Source organism: Anas platyrhynchos, chromosome 1 (assembly GCF_047663525.1).
Source record: "Anas platyrhynchos isolate ZD024472 breed Pekin duck chromosome 1, IASCAAS_PekinDuck_T2T, whole genome shotgun sequence".
Classification (NCBI taxonomy): domain Eukaryota; kingdom Metazoa; phylum Chordata; class Aves; order Anseriformes; family Anatidae; genus Anas; species Anas platyrhynchos.
Window position 1 is genome coordinate 80,801,165 of NC_092587.1, and position 20,270 is coordinate 80,821,434.

At 44.4% G+C, this 20,270-nt stretch overlaps 1 protein-coding gene across 2 annotated transcripts in view; it reads right to left on the reverse strand.

The window, feature by feature from the left end:
- Positions 1-17,935, reverse strand: part of NRIP2 (nuclear receptor interacting protein 2) — a 23,477-nt gene extending 5,542 nt beyond the window's left edge. Inside the window, exons 1-5 of one of the 2 annotated variants that reach the window (XM_038179645.2) lie at positions 17,395-17,935; positions 16,734-17,267; positions 10,894-11,070; positions 4,544-4,626; positions 3,535-3,662 (exon numbers count right to left, since the gene is read on the reverse strand). In XM_038179645.2, the coding sequence (XP_038035573.1) occupies positions 3,535-3,662; positions 4,544-4,626; positions 10,894-11,070; positions 16,734-16,964 (619 nt within the window). In that variant the 5' untranslated portion in view covers positions 16,965-17,267; positions 17,395-17,935. The other variant, XM_027454962.3, reaches the window with a different exon arrangement.
- Between the last annotated feature and the right edge of the window lie 2,335 nt (positions 17,936-20,270).

The following is a 20,270-nucleotide window of genomic DNA, read 5'->3' on the forward strand; positions in this document are numbered from 1 at the left end:
ATCCTATCTTCTTATTAAACTCCCTTTTTTTGTATAACTATCCTATGCGCAAGCGCTGCAAGTCTAAGTACCAGCAAGTGGAGAAGAGGCCGCAAGTTGAAGGGCCGATAGGTCTAGGTGTCAGCAACTGCAAGAAAGGGATACAGCTTACAGGGCCCATAAGTCCAGGTGTCAGCAACTAGAGACATCAGTGTGTAAGAAAGGTTTTGGTGTAGTCCTAAACTAGGGAAAACAAGGGAACCTCAAAGAAAATAGGAAGGCTTATAGCCTGGTAACTATGGAAGGGAGCGTAGGCCTGGATGCAAGCAACGGGGAGAACTGTGATGTGTGGTGGAAGGTCTGAATTCCAGCAACTGGAGGAGGGACTATGGGTCACAGGGCCTGTAGAGCTAGGTGCCAGCAATTGGAGAGATTATCATGCAGGAGAGTTCAGAGTGCCAGCTGTAACCAGGGCCACCGGGCCCAGAATTTTATAAGCCAGCACCTGGAGAGGACAAGCATATGTATGAGAGGTCTACAAGCCACTAAGTATAAAGACCTGGGTGTGTTCGTATTTCCCCAGTTAATTTAATCTTGAATGCATGTATGTTTATTTTTGTAATCTGATAGCACGCTTAAAGCTGGTCTTGTCAGTGAGTAGGAAGAGGTCTTTGCTGCATCTGGAAAGACTCAAGGTCTGAGTTAGTGACTGAGTAAGAGGCCTAGGGCCCAGACATAGATACAAAACAGACTTAAAATCTGTGCTGGTATTTGTAAAGTATGTGTATAAGTCTGTGTGTAAGTGTGCTTGTGAATCTAGATACTTGAAGGTGTGTGAGTTTCTATTAGTAACCTTCAATCCTGATCAGCCAGGGAGGAGGACCAGGACTGGGCTATCTATACTGGTATTTATGTGAGGCTGCTTACATTTATGTGAGTGTTGGTAAAGACAACACATATGGTAATATGTGGCTCGCCTTGTCTGTGTCCTCTTTGTGCCTCTCTGGAGTATATGGTAAGCCTTGCTACTGTCCAAACTTCTAAATGAGAACATGCATTGGACTAGGATGGAGAAAACTCCTGGGTCATCAATTGTATCCATCCAGTGGCAAGGAAGAAAGAATCTCCAAGTCTAGAGTATACAAGATTTGGCAGCCACCAGTAACATTATTAACACCCCTATTGGTTTTGGATGCCCTGTAACCTGGTTTAAGGGTTTAAACCCTGTAACCACTGGCCTAATAGATATATATATTACATAATATATATATTATATACATATGTATTTTTAATATATATATATATTATATATATATCATGGAATCATAGAGTGGCTTGGGTTGGAAGGGACCTTAACCATCATCTAGTTCCAACCTCCCTGCCATAGGCAGGGATGCCACCCACTAGATCAGGTTGCCCAGGGCTTCATCCAGCCTGTTCTTGAACACCTCCACAGATGGTGCATCCACAACCTCTCCAGGCAACCTGTTCCAGTGCCTCACCATCCCCTCTGAGTCAAGAATTTCCTCCTAATCTCTAATCTAAATCTCCCCTCTTTTAGTTTAATGCCATTCCTCCTTGTCCCATCATTGTCTGCCTGAGCAAAAAGTTGTTCTCCATCTTTTTTATAAACCTCCTTTAAGCTGCAGTAAGGTCTCCTGGGGAGCATTTTCTTCAGGCTGAACACCCCCAGCTCTCTCAGCCTTTAATCATAGCAGAGGTGCTCCAGCCCCTTGATCAGCTTAATGTCCTTCCTCTGGACTCATTCTAACAGGTCCACATCTTTCTTGTGCTGAGGGCCCCTCACCTGGATGCAGCACTCCAGGTAGGGCCTCAAAAGGGTAGAGCAGAGGGGGACAATCACCTCCCTTGACCTGCTGGTCACCCCTCTGTTGATGCAGCCCAGGATGCAGTTGGCCTTCTGGGCTGCAAGCACGCACTGTTGGCTCACGTCGATCCTTCCATCCACCAGAACCCCCAAGTCCTTCTCTGCATGGCTGCTCTCAATGAGTTCTTCTCCCAGTCTGTGCTTCTGTCTGGGATTGTGCTGATGCAGGTGCAGCACCTTGTGCTTGGAGTTCTTAAACCTCATTAGATTCACATGGGCCAACTTCTCAGGCTTGTCCAAGACCATTCAGATGACATCTCTTCCTTCTTTGGTATCAACCACACCACTCAGCTTGGTGTCATCTGCGAATTTGCTGAAGGTGCACTTGACCCCCTTGTCTCTGTCATTGATAAAGGTATTGAACAGTACTGGTCCCAGGATAGACTCCTAAGGGACACCACTCATCACCAGCCTCCACGTGGACATAGAGTCATTGACCACTACTCTAGGTGTGGCCTTCAAGCCAATTCCTTATCCACTGAGTGGTCCACCCATCAAGTTGTATCTCTACAATTTAGAGCTGAGAATGTCATGTGGGACCATGTCAAAAGCCTTACAGAAGTCCAGGTAAATAACATTGGTCATTCCCTTGTCAACTGGTATAGTCACTCTATTTATAACCGCATAATCTAGAGTACCTGTGTGTGCAGGGAGATGTAAGGCACAGATACAGCAGTTTTGCTTTTTGCAGGCAGACATTTACACATCCAAGCAAAGTGGATAGTTACTGCTATGGGGTTAAATTCATCTGTGCTGGACTAATACAAAGTCTCCATGAAAGGCTAGAACAAGAGGGTGAAACCAGGGAAGAAGACTGAGCTGGGATGTAGAAGCGGAGGAATGACTAGGAATGACTAGATGACCAAGAAAGCAGAAAGAATGGACATGAAAAGAGATAGGGGGCAAGGAAAGATGAATAGTACTCATTGAAGATGAGAGGACAGATAAAGGCAACAGAAAAAAGCTGAGGAGAGCAATGGAAAAAAGAACGGGGAGGGGAGGCTTTCTGCTGTTTTCTGGGTGTGTGCCAGTGGCTACTGATGGGACATTTTCTCCTAAAGCTCCTGCCTTCAAAGGGTCCTGCCTCAGGACAACAGGGGAGACTCAGCACACTGGAGCTACTGTGGTTCTTCCAGGGTGCTCCCTGCAGAGCACCAGCCTCAGAGGCAGAGGAGCACATGGACAAACACTCAGGTATAAGCTGTATCCTCTGCCAGTTTCTCTGATAATTTTATCCAGCCAAGGGCACAAGTGCCCGTTGAGACAGAGAACAAAGGGCACCAGAGAATTTTTCAAGCAGTCTGGATAATCTATGAAAGGTCCGTTTTAGAGACCTAAAATAAATGGATAATTTTCCACATCCCGGGTTGAGACCAAACAGCACCAAAGTTCTCCCCTCTTTCAACATCAGACTCTTCCCTGAACTCTTCTTACATAATTTGCCTTTGGTTACGCTGAGGATATACACAGCAGATAGAAACAAATAAAAGAATATCCTCAGCTGAAAGGGACTCACAAATATAATGAGCTTAGCCAGCAATGGAGGTTACCACGTCACCAACCTTCTACCACCTTACCTTTTTCCTAGAGATTCATTTAAATACCCTTGGCAGAGCAACAAGAACACAGGAAACTGGGGGAGAGAGAGCAGGGTCTGGCACTCTCACCTACAACCAGTGCTGAACACAGCACTTTCTCCTGGCCAAATTGCAATTCCATATGTTCTACTCGGCCAACAATGTTGTGGATGGGAAGAGAAAGGTCTCCACAGTCCTTGACAGACACTTCTTCCAGCCTGTGGGACACAAGAGGAGTTATTGCTGCAACTGGAGAAAAAGGAGAAACAGGACTTCTCACTGATAGCAGTGCTTGGTCTCACTGTGAACAATCCCACAAGAGGAAGAATCTTTCATGCAGCATGTCTGTAGGCAGATTCCAAAAAAAAAGATTATAATGCAGTACCCAGTTGGGTTCCTCCCCAGTAAGGCTGATGTTAACTGGTCAGCTTTACCATGCAGTGCACACAGACAGAATGACACAGCTCCTTCTTCTAGTCTGGGGTCTGCACACAACTTTGTGAGTGCTTCTGATGTCTTGCCCTATCGGGCAGCCCCTGCAGGCTCAGTTGGGGAAGGACGGCATCCCGTGGGAGGGACCCCACGGGGGAGCAGGAGCAGAGAGTGACTGTGAAGGCACAGCAGAGCCAAAGCATCAGGGACTAACCACAGTCGCCATTCCCTGCCCTGTTTGGCGAGGGCACATAGAAGAGAGTGGACTGGGGAAAGGTGTTTTCAGTTTGCTTTTAGTTTCTCACTACTCTATATTCTGGTAGTAATAGGTAATAGATTATATTAATCTCCCTATGCTGAGTTTTTTTTGCCTATGACAATTGTTGAGCAATCTCCCTGTCCTTATCTCAGCCCTTGAGCCCTTTGCATTGTATTTTCTCCCCCCTCTTCTTCTTCTTCTGAGGAGTGAGAACAGTTGTGGTGAAGTTCCGCTGCCCAGATGGGTAAAACCACCACAACATGCAATGCTACTAGTAATTATCATTATAGGATTAGGCATCAGGGGTACCCTAAGTCCTTTTCAAGTGGTTGTGTGATTTTTTTTTTGTTTGGTTAGTTTTGTGTTTGTTTTTAGCCATCTCTCCTTTTCTAGTGTGCAAAGACTTACCCCAACTGGTATAAACATCTCGTGGAGATGAGATTTGGCAGACATCCAGTATTAACAGTGGCTTTCAAAACCTGACCTTGGCACTAGAAAAACAAACAAACAAACAAACAAACAAACAAACAAAAAAAAAACCATAAAACCAGATAATTATTTCAGGCTCAAAGTAGACATACACACTCCTTCAACAGTGTGACAATCACTTAGACTCTCCTTAGCAGCACAGCCAAAGGTGTGGCGTTTGGGCAGTAGTCAGAAGGCAGGAGACTCATCCAAGGCAATGACAGTCTCCATGGTGCTCTGCAAATATCTGCCCAGGCACTTAACTGTTATTAGCAACTTTAACTTAGTGGTATTCCAGTCAAGAAATACATAATTATTATTTTGTTCAGAAAACATGCATGGATTTTATTAGCAGAGCAATAATGGATATAATGAAAGCTTCTAAATAAACACAGCCATGTGGTACATCCTTTACAGGCTTCCTCTCTCCATTTCTTCTGGTGTCACAGGGCACAATATTCTAGGCTAAATGTCTGCTCTCAGTTGAGTATTTTGGGGTTCCATCTTCCAGAAGATGTCCATTGGAGAAGCAGAAGCATCCAGACAAATATCCCCAAAGTTAAGGCAGTTCACAAGATAATTGGCCCACCCATGATTCCTGAATTCAAGAAACAATCTGATCAAGAGGTCTCTATTTTGTATGAGACTTAAGTTCTTAGACTGATCTTTAAGGAAACATGACACAAGCACTTGTCCTGGTTTTGGCTGAGATAATTTTCTTCATAGTGGCTGGTATGTGTTTTGTTTTGGATTTAGGAGAAAAGCAATAATAATAACACACTGATGTTTTAGTTGTTGCAAAGCAGTGCTTACACTAAGTGAAGGACTTCAGCTTCTCATAGTGCCCTGCCAGCAAGAAGGCTGTGGGTACACAAGAAACTGGGATGGGACAGGAGAGCTGACCCAAACTGGCTAAAAGGATATCCCATACCCTATGACATCATGCTGAACAATAAAAACTGGGAGGGTTGGCCAGGGATAGGGACCTCTGCTCAGGGATGGGATGGGTATTAGTTGGTGGGTGGTGAGCAATTGCATTGTGCACCATTTAAAAAAAATAATATATATATATATATGATATTATTAATGGTTTCCCTTTATGTCCTATTAAACTGTCTTTATCTCAACTCATGAGTTTTACCTTTTTTTTTTCTTTTTTTTTTTTTTTTTCTTCTGATTCTCTCCCCCATCCCACTTTGGGGTGGGGAGTGAGTGAACAGCTGTGTGGTGCTTAGCTGCCTGCCAGGTTAAACCAAGGCAGCACTACAGCTTCAATATTCACAGCTGACTGTGATCTATGATCAGGAGAGACTGAATGCCATGCAGCAAAGTCATGACTGCATGATCTTACTGGAACAATCCCCAGTGCCTTGTCCATTTATTTCTTCACCCACTTGCAGTAGAAAGAGAACAGGAAATATGGTTACTATCTATTTTCTGTCCCCTCTGCAAGGAGCTCCTAAATGACAGGCCAGAGATGCTGAATTAACAGCAGCTTTCATATATGGTAGAAGCCTGAAAAAAATAGTTTTGGCAAACATATTAATATGGGTTATATTCAGAGGGGAAAAAAAAAAAAAAAAGGAGGAAAATGACTTAGTAAAGGTACTGGAAAAGATGGAGTAACTGCCACCTGCAAAATATGTCTTGCACCTACATATAGTGTCTAACCATACGTATTCTTAATGGCTCAGTTCTTCAAGGCTCTGTCGTCTTTCACCAATACTAAAATAATGAAGTAGCATCTTCCTCTTGGGAGGCTTATTATCCTACTGCTGTTGTTAATGTTTTGCCTGTGATTGCTTCTCTTCCAGCCACTGTGGCACACAGTGCTGGGAGCCACTCAGAAGCAACAACACACTTGTCATAGCTTCCCCCCCCCTTACACTCACTCCTGAAAACAGCTTAAATGCTTTAAGTGGATCAGTATGGCTATCAGAGATTCACAACACATCATCAGTAGGGTCAAGGAAACTGTCTAAATTTCCTGATTTCTTAACTAAATATGTTTATGCTTATTACATCAGCAAGAGCTATATCCAGTATTTCCAAGGTTTTATTCTCAACAGTGTTCTGTTTGTGAGTCATTACAAAGAGAAAGGAGAAATCACCTCCTGTGAGAGATACTGTAATGCTACAAACACACAATGCCATTAGTAGCTTGAGTGCTAGTTGCACTCAAGGAAACCTCAAAGGTTACATGCTGGAAACTTCAAATATGTTTTGCCTTGGAGCTCTTCCTGTGATCTAAATGCCCAGACACATCTGTAGTACATCAACATAGAGAATTTCATCATCCTGAACCACGTTCTTAGAAGGGTCATTTAGTTGCGAAAGTCATCACTCTAGTAACTGCAAGGCCACTGGAGCTAGAGATCTTGAGCTATTTTGTTTTATAGAGTTCACCAAGAATCATGTCAGACTCATAGATGTACTTATGATGTGTATTTAAAAAATGCTGGTGGTTTTAGAAGGATGAGCATTTGCCATGTGTGGTCTCATCCAGGAACAAGGAGGACAGTACTCAGTTGTATCTACACAGACATATATTTCAACAGCTCCTAGTTTGGTTGTTATACATTTTCCTTTTTAATGTAAAAAAACATATCTTATTCATAAGCTATTATGTCCAGTTGGTTAACAAACCCATTTGGCTGCAAATGTTTAGGACTCCTTACAACACAAAAGTAAGGCAGGTAATGCTAAATACTTAGCAAAGTGAAACCAGAACAGATCTCAAAAACTTCTGGCTGCCAATACCGTGCCTTCTCCATTATGCACCCTCCCCACAATCTGAGCCATCTCAGCCTTACTGTCAGCTGCATTCAGTTCAAGGGCACATGATATGGAAATTGCCAGAGATCTACAGAGTCATACATTGGAAGAACTCAAATGACCTCATACCAGCTGGAAGATTCATGAAACAGAACCAGAGCACAGAAAACCCAACCCCCAGCAGCTCTCCCTGCAGTTCTTTGCACATTCGCACAGGAATGTTCTTTCCAGCTCCTTCACAAATGAGCAGTCCTATTGCACTCCTGAGCAGCTTGAACTGCTGTCCCATGGTAATACATATCACGCATGATCTAGCTAGTAGGCGACACAGACCAGCTGATGCCTGTTACCAGAACACACCACATTCTGTTGCCCTTTATTATGAACATGCCTCCTGCTTCTTGGCACAAATATGCTTTATGTAAGTGGGGGAGCATGCTAGAGCCTCACAGAAGGGGACCAGCTCCAAAGCACTCTATTTAGAAACTACTGACTTTGCCAATACTTCTGCTTGCTTAAGAAAAAATTAAATAAAAATACCCATCACGGCTCCAGGCTGTCTGGCAGGTTGAGTTTAAACAATCTGGACTAAGAGTTGTGCCTGCCCATAGAGATCCCCAAGGCCAACTGGAAATATCCCACCTCACCTCATGACAGCACCTGTTTGTGGCAAAAGTAGCAATACAAAACTCAGGCTTTTAGAGGGAGAACAGTCTGGAAATGGACTGGACCCAGAGGACAAAATGTATCCTCTTCTGTCTGCTTTTGGAGCTCTATAATGTCTGTGCTGCCTGACCCTCACAGACATACCAGCCCAGCCTGGAAGGATTACGTCTGGGTTAAGAAGAGACACAGAATAAAGCATAAACTGCAGATGCTAAGGTACATCTTTCTCCTTGCTTTGTCCTGTGCCTCCTCATTATCTGAATGGGCATATTAGTCATGAGTGTGAGGTCAGGCATGCTGCTGCATCTGTCCAGACTACAGCCTGCCAACAGTGTCCAGCTGAATTAGCACTTTCTCATTAACAGAAATGGATTCTACTGAGAAGGAGTTGACCATTCCCGTTGCTCACAGAGGCAAACTCTACATGGCTCAGCTACAGAAAAGGCATTGAATCAGCTCTTCCAAAACAGGAAACCCAGAGTATGAGCAGCAATTTCTAACAAATGTGGGAGCAGGCAGAACTGAGATGGATGAGCTGTTATCATTGTTGTGATAATAAACCTGAACTGTATCACTAGGCAGGCTCCTGTGTTTTGCTCCAAAGCAGGCTGGGAAAGCTGCAAGATAAAAATTTGCTAGGATATAACAGGACAGTGATTACTCTGTAGAAAATAACAGTTCAGACCCTCCCATTTGGTGGCAAGCAGCCCTGCAGATACCAGCTCCAGCAGCCTCACAAAAGCCGTCCACCTTCCTATTACACCACTAATCATTTACCCAGAGAACTCACCTGGGGACCGAGGAGAATTCTTGGCCCAGTGTACCAGAAATGTGATGCAGACTAGGTAAGGAGTACACAATGAAGTCATGACCACTGTAAGCCTTCCTGGACTAAGAGGACTTTTCATCACATTGCTTACTCTCATCTCTTCCCCCAGAAGTTTTAGGCTGTTACTACCAGTTTCCATTAGTCTTTATTTAAAGGTCAACTGTGTAGATTTCCGTAAAATAAAGAGGGAGAGGAATCAGTAAGGATCATCGTCTATAAACAGTTTTCTGAAATAATGTCAGCTCTGAGGTCAAGAAACTGCTTTTATCAACTAATATTGGTTAATCCCCACATTACTTTCACATGGAGGAAAAGCAGCCTTGGGAAGCAGTGGAATCTTTCAGCGTCTATTTCCAAGTCAAGACACAAGCTCCACCGTAAAAATAACAGCTTGTTTTTACTGTGCAGATGGCACTCATGTGACAAGCTTTCCAAACTGCTTTACAAAAAATGCCATAAAATAGGTATACTGCTGAAGTACCAGGTGAGTAACTTACCTAAGTAAAAGGGTGAACAACTCTGCAATACAATTATTACGGACTGTGATCTGTGATCTTTGGAAGTATAAAAGGCCTTAAGAACAGGGAAACTACAACTTGTTGGAGTGAAAACACTCAGTCTTGGGTTTACTTGGCAAGGGTTTAGTAGCAAGGGGGGGTGTTGCGGGGAGGGAGGGGGGAGGTGGGAAGCTCTGTGAGAATAGTCCAGGGCAGAAAAAGAGAAGTGCAGGAAAAGAGACAGCACCTGTGCAAACGGTATTTAGTTCAGGGAGAGTTAAGTGAAATATTAGATTTATTTCCTTAACTGTGATGTGTGTTAACCTACCTCCATAAAGAAACATGTAATGTGTATGACAGCACAGGTATAGTCCTTAGAATCCCAAAAGAGGAACGATTAGTGGATTCTGACTCTATTGTCATTGGTATGTAATTCCTGTGCCTATGCCTTGCTGTCCTTGTTTGAGATACATGCCTGACAAAAACACCATTTATCACTGATGTTCCTCTTCATGAGCAATGTAGAGGGTTGACTAAATTAAAAGAAACACTTTCATTTGTTCAAAAAAGACACTGGCTACTTGGAGAAATTGTACTGAGTGCCATTCATCCTACTCCAAGTATGTTAACCTAGCTACCCCAGGGTCTAAAACCCAGGGTAAGCAATGACTTTCTGCAACAGTAAAGGCTGGAAAACAAACTATGCAATAATTTTGCTTGGTTTTGAGACCTGAGACCTGAACATGTCAGAAAGCATCAGGATGTGTTCATAAGATAACTAATTTTGCCAGCTGAACTTTTAAAGGTGTATATGCTTTTGCTGAAAGCTTTGCAGTCTACCATGTGATAATTTTTTTTAGGACAAAGTACTGAAAAAGACACAGCTGTAAAATGGATTTTTATATCAGGTCAGTGTTCTGTATATTTTTGATGAGTCTCATATCTGCACATCAGGCAGCATTAAAACCCACTTTTATGAGACACAGGTTTTGGACACGCTCTTTTATCTGTAGGGGCCATGGAAGTGTGTGTTCTGCTGCATGGTGGATATAAGAAGAAAAGGGAGATAAAAATACTGCTTCCATTGAGAAATCCAACAGTGCTAATTCAGAACACTGTTAGTCGCTTTCTTAGAAGGTCCTTTGACCTGTGAGGATCTGACCAGACTGGATTCAGTCCGTGTAAATCATCTAAGGGCACCTGTCTTAGAGTGATAAGGAGACATTCCTTGTTTCTGTATGCAGTTATGCAACACTTTATATCACGGGAAAGCTGAGCACCAAACAAGGAGATGTGAAGAAGTTATTTTCTTTTATCTTCAAATATGGACAACCAGAATGCATGTGGTAGAAATGCTTTCTTGTGTCTGCTGGAAGAACAAGATCTGAACTCCAGAAGAGACCATGTGGGAAATCAGCTTCAGCTGGCTTTGCTATTAATAACTTGGAATGGCCCTTGGGAGTGGGAACTCAGTGAGCGTTTGCCATCACTATGAAATGAGCAGCACCGTGTTGTTGCCTTACCTGGCACTGTATTAGCAGGGCTGAGGTCTCTTTTGTCCTGTCCTCTCCCTTTTCCATCTTTTCATCCCGGTCTTTTGCCAGTGGAGATTGAACCCATGCAGACCGAACCCTGGTCTCGCCCCGCAGCTTGTTGAGATTGCCTTCCATGAGGCGCCGCTGGACCACACTATGCGGCTGCTGTCTCCATCACAAAGAAAGAGAAATCCCAGCTAAGTATAGTGCTAAGGACTAGGACATTTGCTAGCCCAGGAAAGCAGGTTGCAAATGTTTGGCTCACCTGATTCATCGTCCTGATTCACGACAGGATTATCCCAAGAAATATTCTTTAAATCCCAAACTTTTTTTCTGCAGCCCCTGTGATGATTTTAAAGTATTGGACTGTCTGTGACAGGAAGGTTTCTGGGATGCGGTTGTTGGAGGAGAAGAACGTCTGATGTATGCTTTCCCCACATATATCTGTTCCTTCAGCTGAACATGCACTCTGCATGCTCATACCTGTGCAGGTATGCAAATACACTACCTGTTGTGTGTATGCTGACACCCAGCCAGACACATTCACACCTTCTAATGGGGGGGGAAAGGAGGATGACAGCACGTGTGTGATGCACCTGTGATAAGAAGGCAGGATTCCAGAAACCTTAGGTGTACAAGCATTTATTTGTAGTGAAACAGGAATTTTTCACTGCATAGGAAAATAAAACTAGCCTCTAATGTACTTCAGAGTCTGTCTCTGCTTCCTTCCATCACAAGAGATATTATTTTGATTCCTTTCCTAGTTGGGAGAGCATCTATTAAGCCCTATGTTGTTCATAGCTACAGTGAGTGCCACCAACCAGCTCAACAGCTGAGGATCTGCTTTATTCCTAGCTCATGTAGAAGTAGCTGTTTCACCTTCCTCTCTTCTGGGTTGAAAAAGGGGCAATGCATGAAAAGGGAAGGAAAATGGTGAAAACCTTTTTGTTCTGACATGAAGGAAGGAAGGAAGGAAGGAAGGAAGGAAGGAAGGAAGGAAGGAAGGAAGGAAGGAAGGAAGGAAGGAAGGAAGGAAGGAAGGAAGGAAGGAAGGAAGGAAGGAAGGAAGGAAGGAAGGGAAATATAGATCAGCTCTCAGATGGTGCAGCAGGTTGATGTAGGAGTTTATTAATGGGCTGGGCTGTTGTAACCCTGCAGGGTGTGTATGCTTCAGACTACCTTTACACTTGGTTAGAGTGATGAGGCCATGGAAGTGTATAAATTCCCATTTGAACTGCACACTGATTTGTCAGCTTTGTCCAATGGTTGGAGCAGCTGTTAGAGGCTTTTTGGTCACGTTCAACATGACTCTTTGCAAGGTGCTAAGTCCCTTGTGCTTCTGTTTCTCCACCACCCAAGGGGCAAGAGCCAGATCATTCACATTCTGCTTGAGAAGCAGTGTAATAGCTGAAAAAGTGAAGCAAAAATATTCCTCTATTCCTCTTCCTGGTCTTTTCCCAGCCCACTGCACAGGTCCACAGCACATCTGGCTGTTGAGCTGCACTCCTTAAATACTCCGAGCACAGTGCCAGCTGGGCTGCCAACTAATGTCTGGGCCATGGGAAAAGGGCAGGGAACCACCAGCAGGGCTATAAATTTCCATACTCCCTCCTCTGTTTTCTCTCACATTCTAGCATGTGAATGACCTTCCCCTTTCCCTGCAACCTTTCCCACAGAAAAAGCAGGCCCTTTGCAGCTGATCTCTCTGTCCCTTTCTTGTCACTCAGGAGGGGAAGAGGCTCGGCACTGATGGGGAGTAGATAAGCTTAGGGACTGGGAGGACATCTAATTCAAGAGCAGACTCCTGGGGTTCTCCTTGACTTCTGTATCACTAATGAGATGGAGAAATGGAGAACATTATTTCTCCTGAGCTGGTAAGAAACTATGAGATGAAGAGGGTGATGAGGGAGGATGTGAAGGGAGTTGTGGCAGGCAGCAGGAAAGGATACCCTCTGAAGACTCTCAGGAGGATAGGAGGAGGTTCCCAGTGCAACTCATCATTTTCAGACTCTCCAATGTAAAATCTCAAGGCACTGCTATGATTAGTGAAGTGATATGAGCTGGAGGTCCTGATTTTTGGGAAGGGAGAAGCTAGGTCTTCAGACTTTCTTAGTACTTTCAAAATATTTGAATTCATGCAGCTAATTTTTTCCACTAAAAAAAATATAAATAATAATAATAATAAAATCACATGTAGTTGTGATAAAGCTAAAAATGTGAGGTCTCCACTGAAAAGTATAATTTCTCTTTTTTGGAGATGTGATGGTTGCATCAAATTCCAGAGACTGCTGAATGCATTGCATAACCTGAATGCACAACCTCAATACACAGAAAAGATTGGAAAAAATATAACCGCCTGTGTTTATAAGAAAACATGTCAGTTTTGAGATGACTGGGGGCCTTGCCCTGATTTTAGGACTTGGAATGCTGCCACAGCAGGAGTCTCTGACATTGTCAATGGAGACATGCTTTGGGAAATTAAAATCACTTCCCTATACAAGTGCAACTGGACTCCAGGGTGTTTTTCACTCCCTCCAAGATCAAATTCTCCAGTAATGCTGCTGCTCTGTGTTAAGTGCTTCCTTCTTTTCATCCAGAAGGGAGCCAGATGAATTTTGGCAACAGGGGGGAGTTTTGCATAGGACTGGTGGAGTGTTTGAAAGCATATTCTGTCCTCTTGTCTATTAAGGGCCCTCTGGCTCCTGTTACTAGCATATGACAGAAGACTCTTCACTGCCTTTTATCATTCCTGCGGGATATGGCAGAGACTGTGGCAGAAGTGAGCACTGGACCAAGAGGACTTCAGCTCTATTTCTGGCCTGTGGAGTGACCTTGGACAATCTCCCTTTATTCCACATTTTCTCCAAGTGTGAAAGGGGAAGAAAATATGAAGATCATTTATAAAGCCTACAGTCTGCATGAGCTCAACAGAAGAATTTTGGATTCTGATTTTCAGCCCCCAAAATGTCAGTAATATCACAGTGGCCCATCAAGTTGCAGGGACTGCTGAATGCAGGACGCTGCTCTTGGGAATCTAAAGCCTGATTCTTCTCTTGCTTCAAGGCAAGGCAGGAATGGAGGTAACACAATTACCACATTAACCCTGGGTATTGCATTATGTGCATGAACTTTGCACAGGTATCACACTTTATTTTGTGCCTTCTGCCACCAGTGGTAAATTTCCATAGCATAAAAGATGTTATGCTTTATTTACTGCTTGATAGGTCCACAGCAAAAATGTTTCAGTCATTCTGTTACAGACCATGCATGAAATATGCTGTGTTTTTGAGTGGCTGACTGTTGTTCACATGTGAGAGATTCTCATGTCTAAAAAGATTATTTATAGATTAAAGATTAACCAGCAAATCTGGTTATAATAGGAAATTCTAACAATGCCTGTCTCACTAGGGCAAGTATTTGGTACTTGAGATGTTATGCTGCCAGCATCCTAACACCAAGACTATCATCTCTAATATGCAGGGCAACGCAGTTGTCATTTTTGGGGCATGTTGTGATAGGAGTCGATATCAAAGCAAAGCAGATAGATATGTTTTTCTCTGCTTTTGGGTCTGGGCTCAACAAACATGCAGTAGAACACTCAAATTTTACCCAACCCATTCCTTGCTGAAAACTGTACAAGGAACAGCGAAATATGTGGTCTGGATATCCAGCTGCAGCACTGCATTATGCACAGGGTCATTGACAGACTGCCTGTGCTGCCAGACAGAATAGAGCATTCCAGACTCCAGCTTGGTTGGATCTGCATCTCCACAGGGCAGGAAAGGCCCTGTTCCTTGCCAGTGGGTCATCTTTGTGACTCCCCTGTTACAATTCAGGCAGTGACTGTGTTCTGACCCAGAGGCATACTCATAACTAGTCTCTGAAAGGATAAGTCTCTGAAAAGGAGTGCAGGTGAACACCAAGTTGAACATGAGTCAGCAATGTGCCCTTTCTGAGAAGAAGGGTAATGGCTTTCTTGGCTGCATTAGGCAAAGTATCACCAGCAGGTCAAGAGAGGTGATCCTTCCCCTCTACTCAGCACTGGTGAGGCCACATCTGGAGCACTGTGTCTGGTTCAGGAGCCCCCAGTACAAGAGAAATATATGAATACTAGAAAGTGTCCAACAGAGGGCTACCAAGATGATCAAGGGACTGAGCACCCCTCCTATGGGGAGAGGCCAAGAGACCTGTGACTGTTCAGCCTGGAGAAGAGGAGGCTCAGGGGGATCTCAGCAATGCCTATAGATACCTGATGGAAGGGTGAAAAAAAGGTGGAGCCAGGCTCTTTTCGGTAGTGCTCAGTGCCAGGAAAAGAGTCAATGAGCACAAACTGGAACACAGGAAGTTCCCTTCACACATCAGGAAACACTTTGCCACTGTGCAGGTGATAGAGCACTGGCACAGGTTGCCCAGAGAGGTAGTAGAGTCTCCCTCCTTGGAGATCTTCAAAAGTTGTCTGGACATGATCCTAGGCAATGTGCTCTGGGTGTCCCTGCTTGAGCAGGGGAGTTAGACCAGATGGCCTCCAGAGATCCCTTCCAGTCTTAACCATTCTGCAATGCTGAAAGCAGGATATGCTGCTCTGAGAGGCTGGGACAGCATGCAGTGAAGTCTCAGGGTGACTTTAAGGAGCCACCCTTGCAACAGATGAACCAAGGAATTTCATCAGCAGGTGGGGCAGATGTGAGAAGTGTGGTGGGAATAGGAGAGCCTAACAGCACAGAGCCCACAACACTGACTCCTCACCTGCATGTGGCAGAGCTGCTGGTCTCAGGTCTCAGCAGAGGGGATGACTTCCACTCAGACCCACACACCCAGGACCCTGCCTGTCCCACAGACTTGTGCCCCAGTGCTAAGCAGTGCCCTGTTGCCAGCAGTGGTGTGGCCTGCAAAGGGAGCAGGGAAAACAGAAGGAAAATGAGCTGAGGAGGACAGACACACACAAGCAAGCCTGGTGTTGCTCCAATGGTCTAGGAATACAGAAGAAAGCACTGGATATAAGGAGGGGCATCCTCTGCCATAGCTGAAATAAGGGAACTTCCTGACACTGAGCCTGCCCCTGGCCCACCCAGGGGCATGCAGTGAAGTTATCAAGAGATTCCACAGGAAATGAATCCCTGTATTGCCATGTTTCCCTGGGGAAGACCCTCCAGACCATAGATTCTGCCTGGTCTCCTGGAGCAGATCCCTCCCTGATGCCTCCTGCTCCACATCCCCATGGGGAGATGTCCCAAGGCCTCACTCCCACGCCTCCTCCCCACAGATGTCATCCATAGCTGCTTGTCATTCAAATTGCCTGCGCTCCAGGCTATCAGTCCTGCCATGTGCTTACCCCTCCATAAATCCAAAGAGTAGGGGGAAAGAGAAAAATACAAAAAGGTGACAAGGTCAAACATAATCCTCAAGGAATTTTATGAACTGTGCTTCCCTGCCAGCTGAGTCCAGGAAGGAGTGTGTTTGCTTTTGAGGTGAACCATACAGAAACATGTGGAACTTTTCAGAAAAGTCCCACATGAAAATGTAAATGTCAGATGAATATATTTATATACAGGGTGAGCAGAAAGTTGGATTCTGGGGAGTCCTTGCACTCCATGTCTGCCTGCCTCTGTGAAGAGTTTATTCCTTATGGGGATGCATGGGAAGATGAATGCAAAGAGTAGGGGATTTATTCTTTCTTTTCACTCAAACCTGCTTCTAGGTGATGCTGAGGGGCACTTTAATTTTTGCTGAACCTGTGATCCTTTGACAAGCCTGGCAGCATTTCCCAGCTGGGACAGGGAGCTATTAGGATGAGGACCCACACCCAAAAGGGTTCCCAGTGGACTCACCAGATCCTTGGAGGTGCCAAGCCTTGTCAAGCCATCCAGGGGCAGCAGGTCAGCAGAGTCCTTGTGTACAAATTGTGTGGCCTGTTTAAGGCGCCTCTTCTGTTGCAGAATAGCTTTGTTCCTCAGCTCCACTTCACAGTCCTGTCGCTCTGGGTCAGGAGTACCCTCACTCTGTTTTTGCTCCCCATCTTCTTGCTCCGGTGACAGGGGGCAGCTCTTTCTTGTGCTCATAGTGAAGACTCACGTAAAACAGGTCCTTCTTTGTATGCTGGGGTGCTCTCTGCACTTGTTTCCTGGTGTTTGTGCTTTTCAAGCTGACTCAGTCTCTGAACTCCCTTCTGTTTCCCTTCCCCACAGCTGTCCTCCTCTCCCTTTCTCTGCCTTCCTTCCTGCTCTCTTAGTTAAGACTCACCCATCTCTTAAATGCTATGTGCCTTTTTCTCCTTTTGTCCTCTCCAGTCCCCCAGTGTCCCTCTGTTCTTCACCTCTTCTCCTGCCCTGATTGCAGCTCTCCCCCCGCCAGGCAGTAGGTCCCTGTCGTAACAGAAGAAGCCCCACATCAGAAACCAATCTCCATAAATTACAGCAGAGCTGGCAAGATGCTCTGGCTGGAAAAATCCAGCAGCAGAGGGATGGCCCCACTGCTGGGGGCTGGACTTACCTCCCTCAGTGTCTGTGTGCGTGTGTGTGAGAGAAAGAGAGAGAGAATACACCGCCCCGTTCCCCACTGATACGCTGGAGAGACAGTAAATATCTGTGGCAGGCTGTGCAGTTCAGTGTCTGCTGGGGAACGCTGACGCATCTCAGTGAATCTGTAAATACCGGCAAAAGCAAGGTTCAGTCTATGAGATGATGCAGTGCCTTGGTAAATGGGATACAGCATCCACCTCAGGGCTCCCAGCAGGCATGCCCAGTCTCATTTCTGCAGGGAGTGTCATCATGCATTTCAGATAGGCTGCGCTGAAGGATTTTACTGTGCAGCTTGAATGAAATGCTGAAGGCCTGTTTTTTGCTTCTGGGCAGGGCAAATTTATTGGGCCTGACTCCGCCTTCATTTTTCCCCTTCTCCATCTAAAGCGGCTCCCCCAAGGATGCATAAGACTAAGATTACTGTATTGCTGAGACCAGTGGACTTGACTCCCCATTTACACTGAATAAACTATGCTGACATTGCTGCTGTGTCCCTCTCTCAGGGGAGAGAGGACATGACAGAAATCCTTTTCTCAATCTTCTGCCTCCACGTTGTCGTTTTGTCCTGATTGATACTGTAGCTTACCCCAGTCAGCACGAATTCTGATGCCATGTACTGAGGAGGAAACCATTTTACTTAGCTATGAAGCTGAGCATAGCATTACATTTCCATGAATGAACAGCTGGTTTTAGCAAGTGAGGGGTGCTGCTCTTGCGTACACACAGAAGGAATAGCAGCAACAGAATGTGAAAGTTCAAGATAAAGGAGATTTTATGACAGTCTATTTTTTTTTTTCCAGCTTAGTTATATGTAACATTGCAACATTACTGATACCAATTATTTCTATGATGTTCTAGATTGTGTATAAAAATATAACACTGACTATACAATGTTAGGAAATAAATCCAAAAGTCCGTGTAAAGAGATGAGTCTAGTCACCCACTGTGAGACCTCACTGTGGTCACATAAACTGCAAAGTTGCCCCAGTGCAAAACAAACCACACTGCATACCTTTAGCTCCCTGGTAGTTATCACAGTGTTAGCAGTTCTCTTGGGATCCCTGGTCCTCAAATGTTCCAAGGGAGGCTGGTCATTTTTAGAGTAATTCTGAAATTTGAACAGGTTTACCTTGCTGTTTCCCAGTATGCTGTTTCACACAGGTTGTCATGGTTCCCTCAGCACCAACTGGCAGAACTAGATTTAGCAGGAACGGGAGTAGAAATATGTTCTACTAGGTAGCTCAACTTCTGCTGGCAGAAATGGCAGTGCCAATTTTCTTAAAGCCTCAGAACTGGCCTTAAAACTGCAAAGTAGAATATAACATCTTGCAGCCAGATCCCCCCCAGTCCCTGCCTTGAAGCCTATGGGCAGAGTTACACAGCTTCCTATGAGATCCTCGACCACCTTGGAAGAGTGTGCAGGCACTCAGAGTTCCAAGCCCCAGTTCCTCCTCATAGCTAGCTATATGCTTCAAGTAGGACATATCCCACCCTTTTATAACTTATATCTTGTTCTGTGCTTTGGCGAAGCCCAGTTAAAATTGTCTTGCATTGCAGCTGTTGCAATTGCTATTGCTGGAGTAGTCCTGCTTCAGTGTCTAGACCCCTAATCTTGTCCCTTAACTCAGAAACTATTTCTCTCCTAGTCCCTCATGGGGGATAATTCTTCAAATGTTGTTTAAAACTTTCTCCTCTCCTTCATCCCTTTTGCTCCAAAGTGTAGGTCACTTGACTTTTTGTATCCTGTGATGTGCTGTTTCCTAGATCTGGCAAAGAAAACCCTACCATTATTATGGAGGTGGACTCATCTACTTCTCCTTTCAGAGGCATGTTGGGTTCTATATGTCTGGCTTTTTCTATTCAGCTTTTCACTTTTTCCATCCCATTCTTGCTAAAAAGAGCCTGATTGTTAAGTAGATTAGGTACTTTCAGCTTTTTTTTTTTTTTTTTTTTTTTTTTTTTTTCCCAGAATCAACACTCTTAAAGGTTTTCTAATGAAGAACCAGACCACAGTGTAGCAAACTTAAGTTTATTCCCAGTAACTATGCCTTTCCCTGAGAAATGCTGAAGAATTCAGAACTGGTGCCCATATTTCTGAAGAAAGGCACTGGAAAACAGAATTTTCCAGTAGCCAGCTGAAAAATCATCCAAGCAACAAGGGTAATATTCTAACCGGCTATACCATTGCTGAATCAACCAATGAATACTGCCTGGAGTATTGAAGGGTAGTAATAGATTCCTTTGCTGAAAGGTGTAGTTCCCAAATTAAATAAAAACACAAAATTAAGACTTTACATCTCAATGCCAGGATCATTAGGGAATATCCCAGCTGTTCGAAGAGCTGCTGTGTCGAAGACTTTCAATGGTTTGACTTTGAATTTCACAAGGTGAGTGTCTTTCACCACAGATATTTTTTGTATCTCAGTTCTGGGAAGGTTTACCTAACCAAATTGTTCCTCTTTAAAGTATTCTGCTGCTTTTGAAGCTTCTAATACTTGTCCCTTTCTTAGAGATTTATTTCTGACTTTGTATTTTCTTTCTTTCAACAATTTGGAGATTACTAGTTTGTACTCTTGTAGAGCCAACACAGTGTATTTGGGAGGGTGGATTGTAGATAGAGCTTTACATTTCCTTTGTATCAAGTAGGGCTGTTACAGAGCTCAACAACAGCCCATACATAATGTAGCCAGCCCAGAGGTTGTTTCCACATTACACCAGTTTCCAAGGCACTGCCTCAGTTTGGTAGAGCAAGCTGCATGTTACTGTGGTAGTACCACAGGGTTAAGCAACTATGTCAGGGCCAGCAGACTCCTTGTGGTGGCCCAGTATAAAATCTCTACGAGAAGA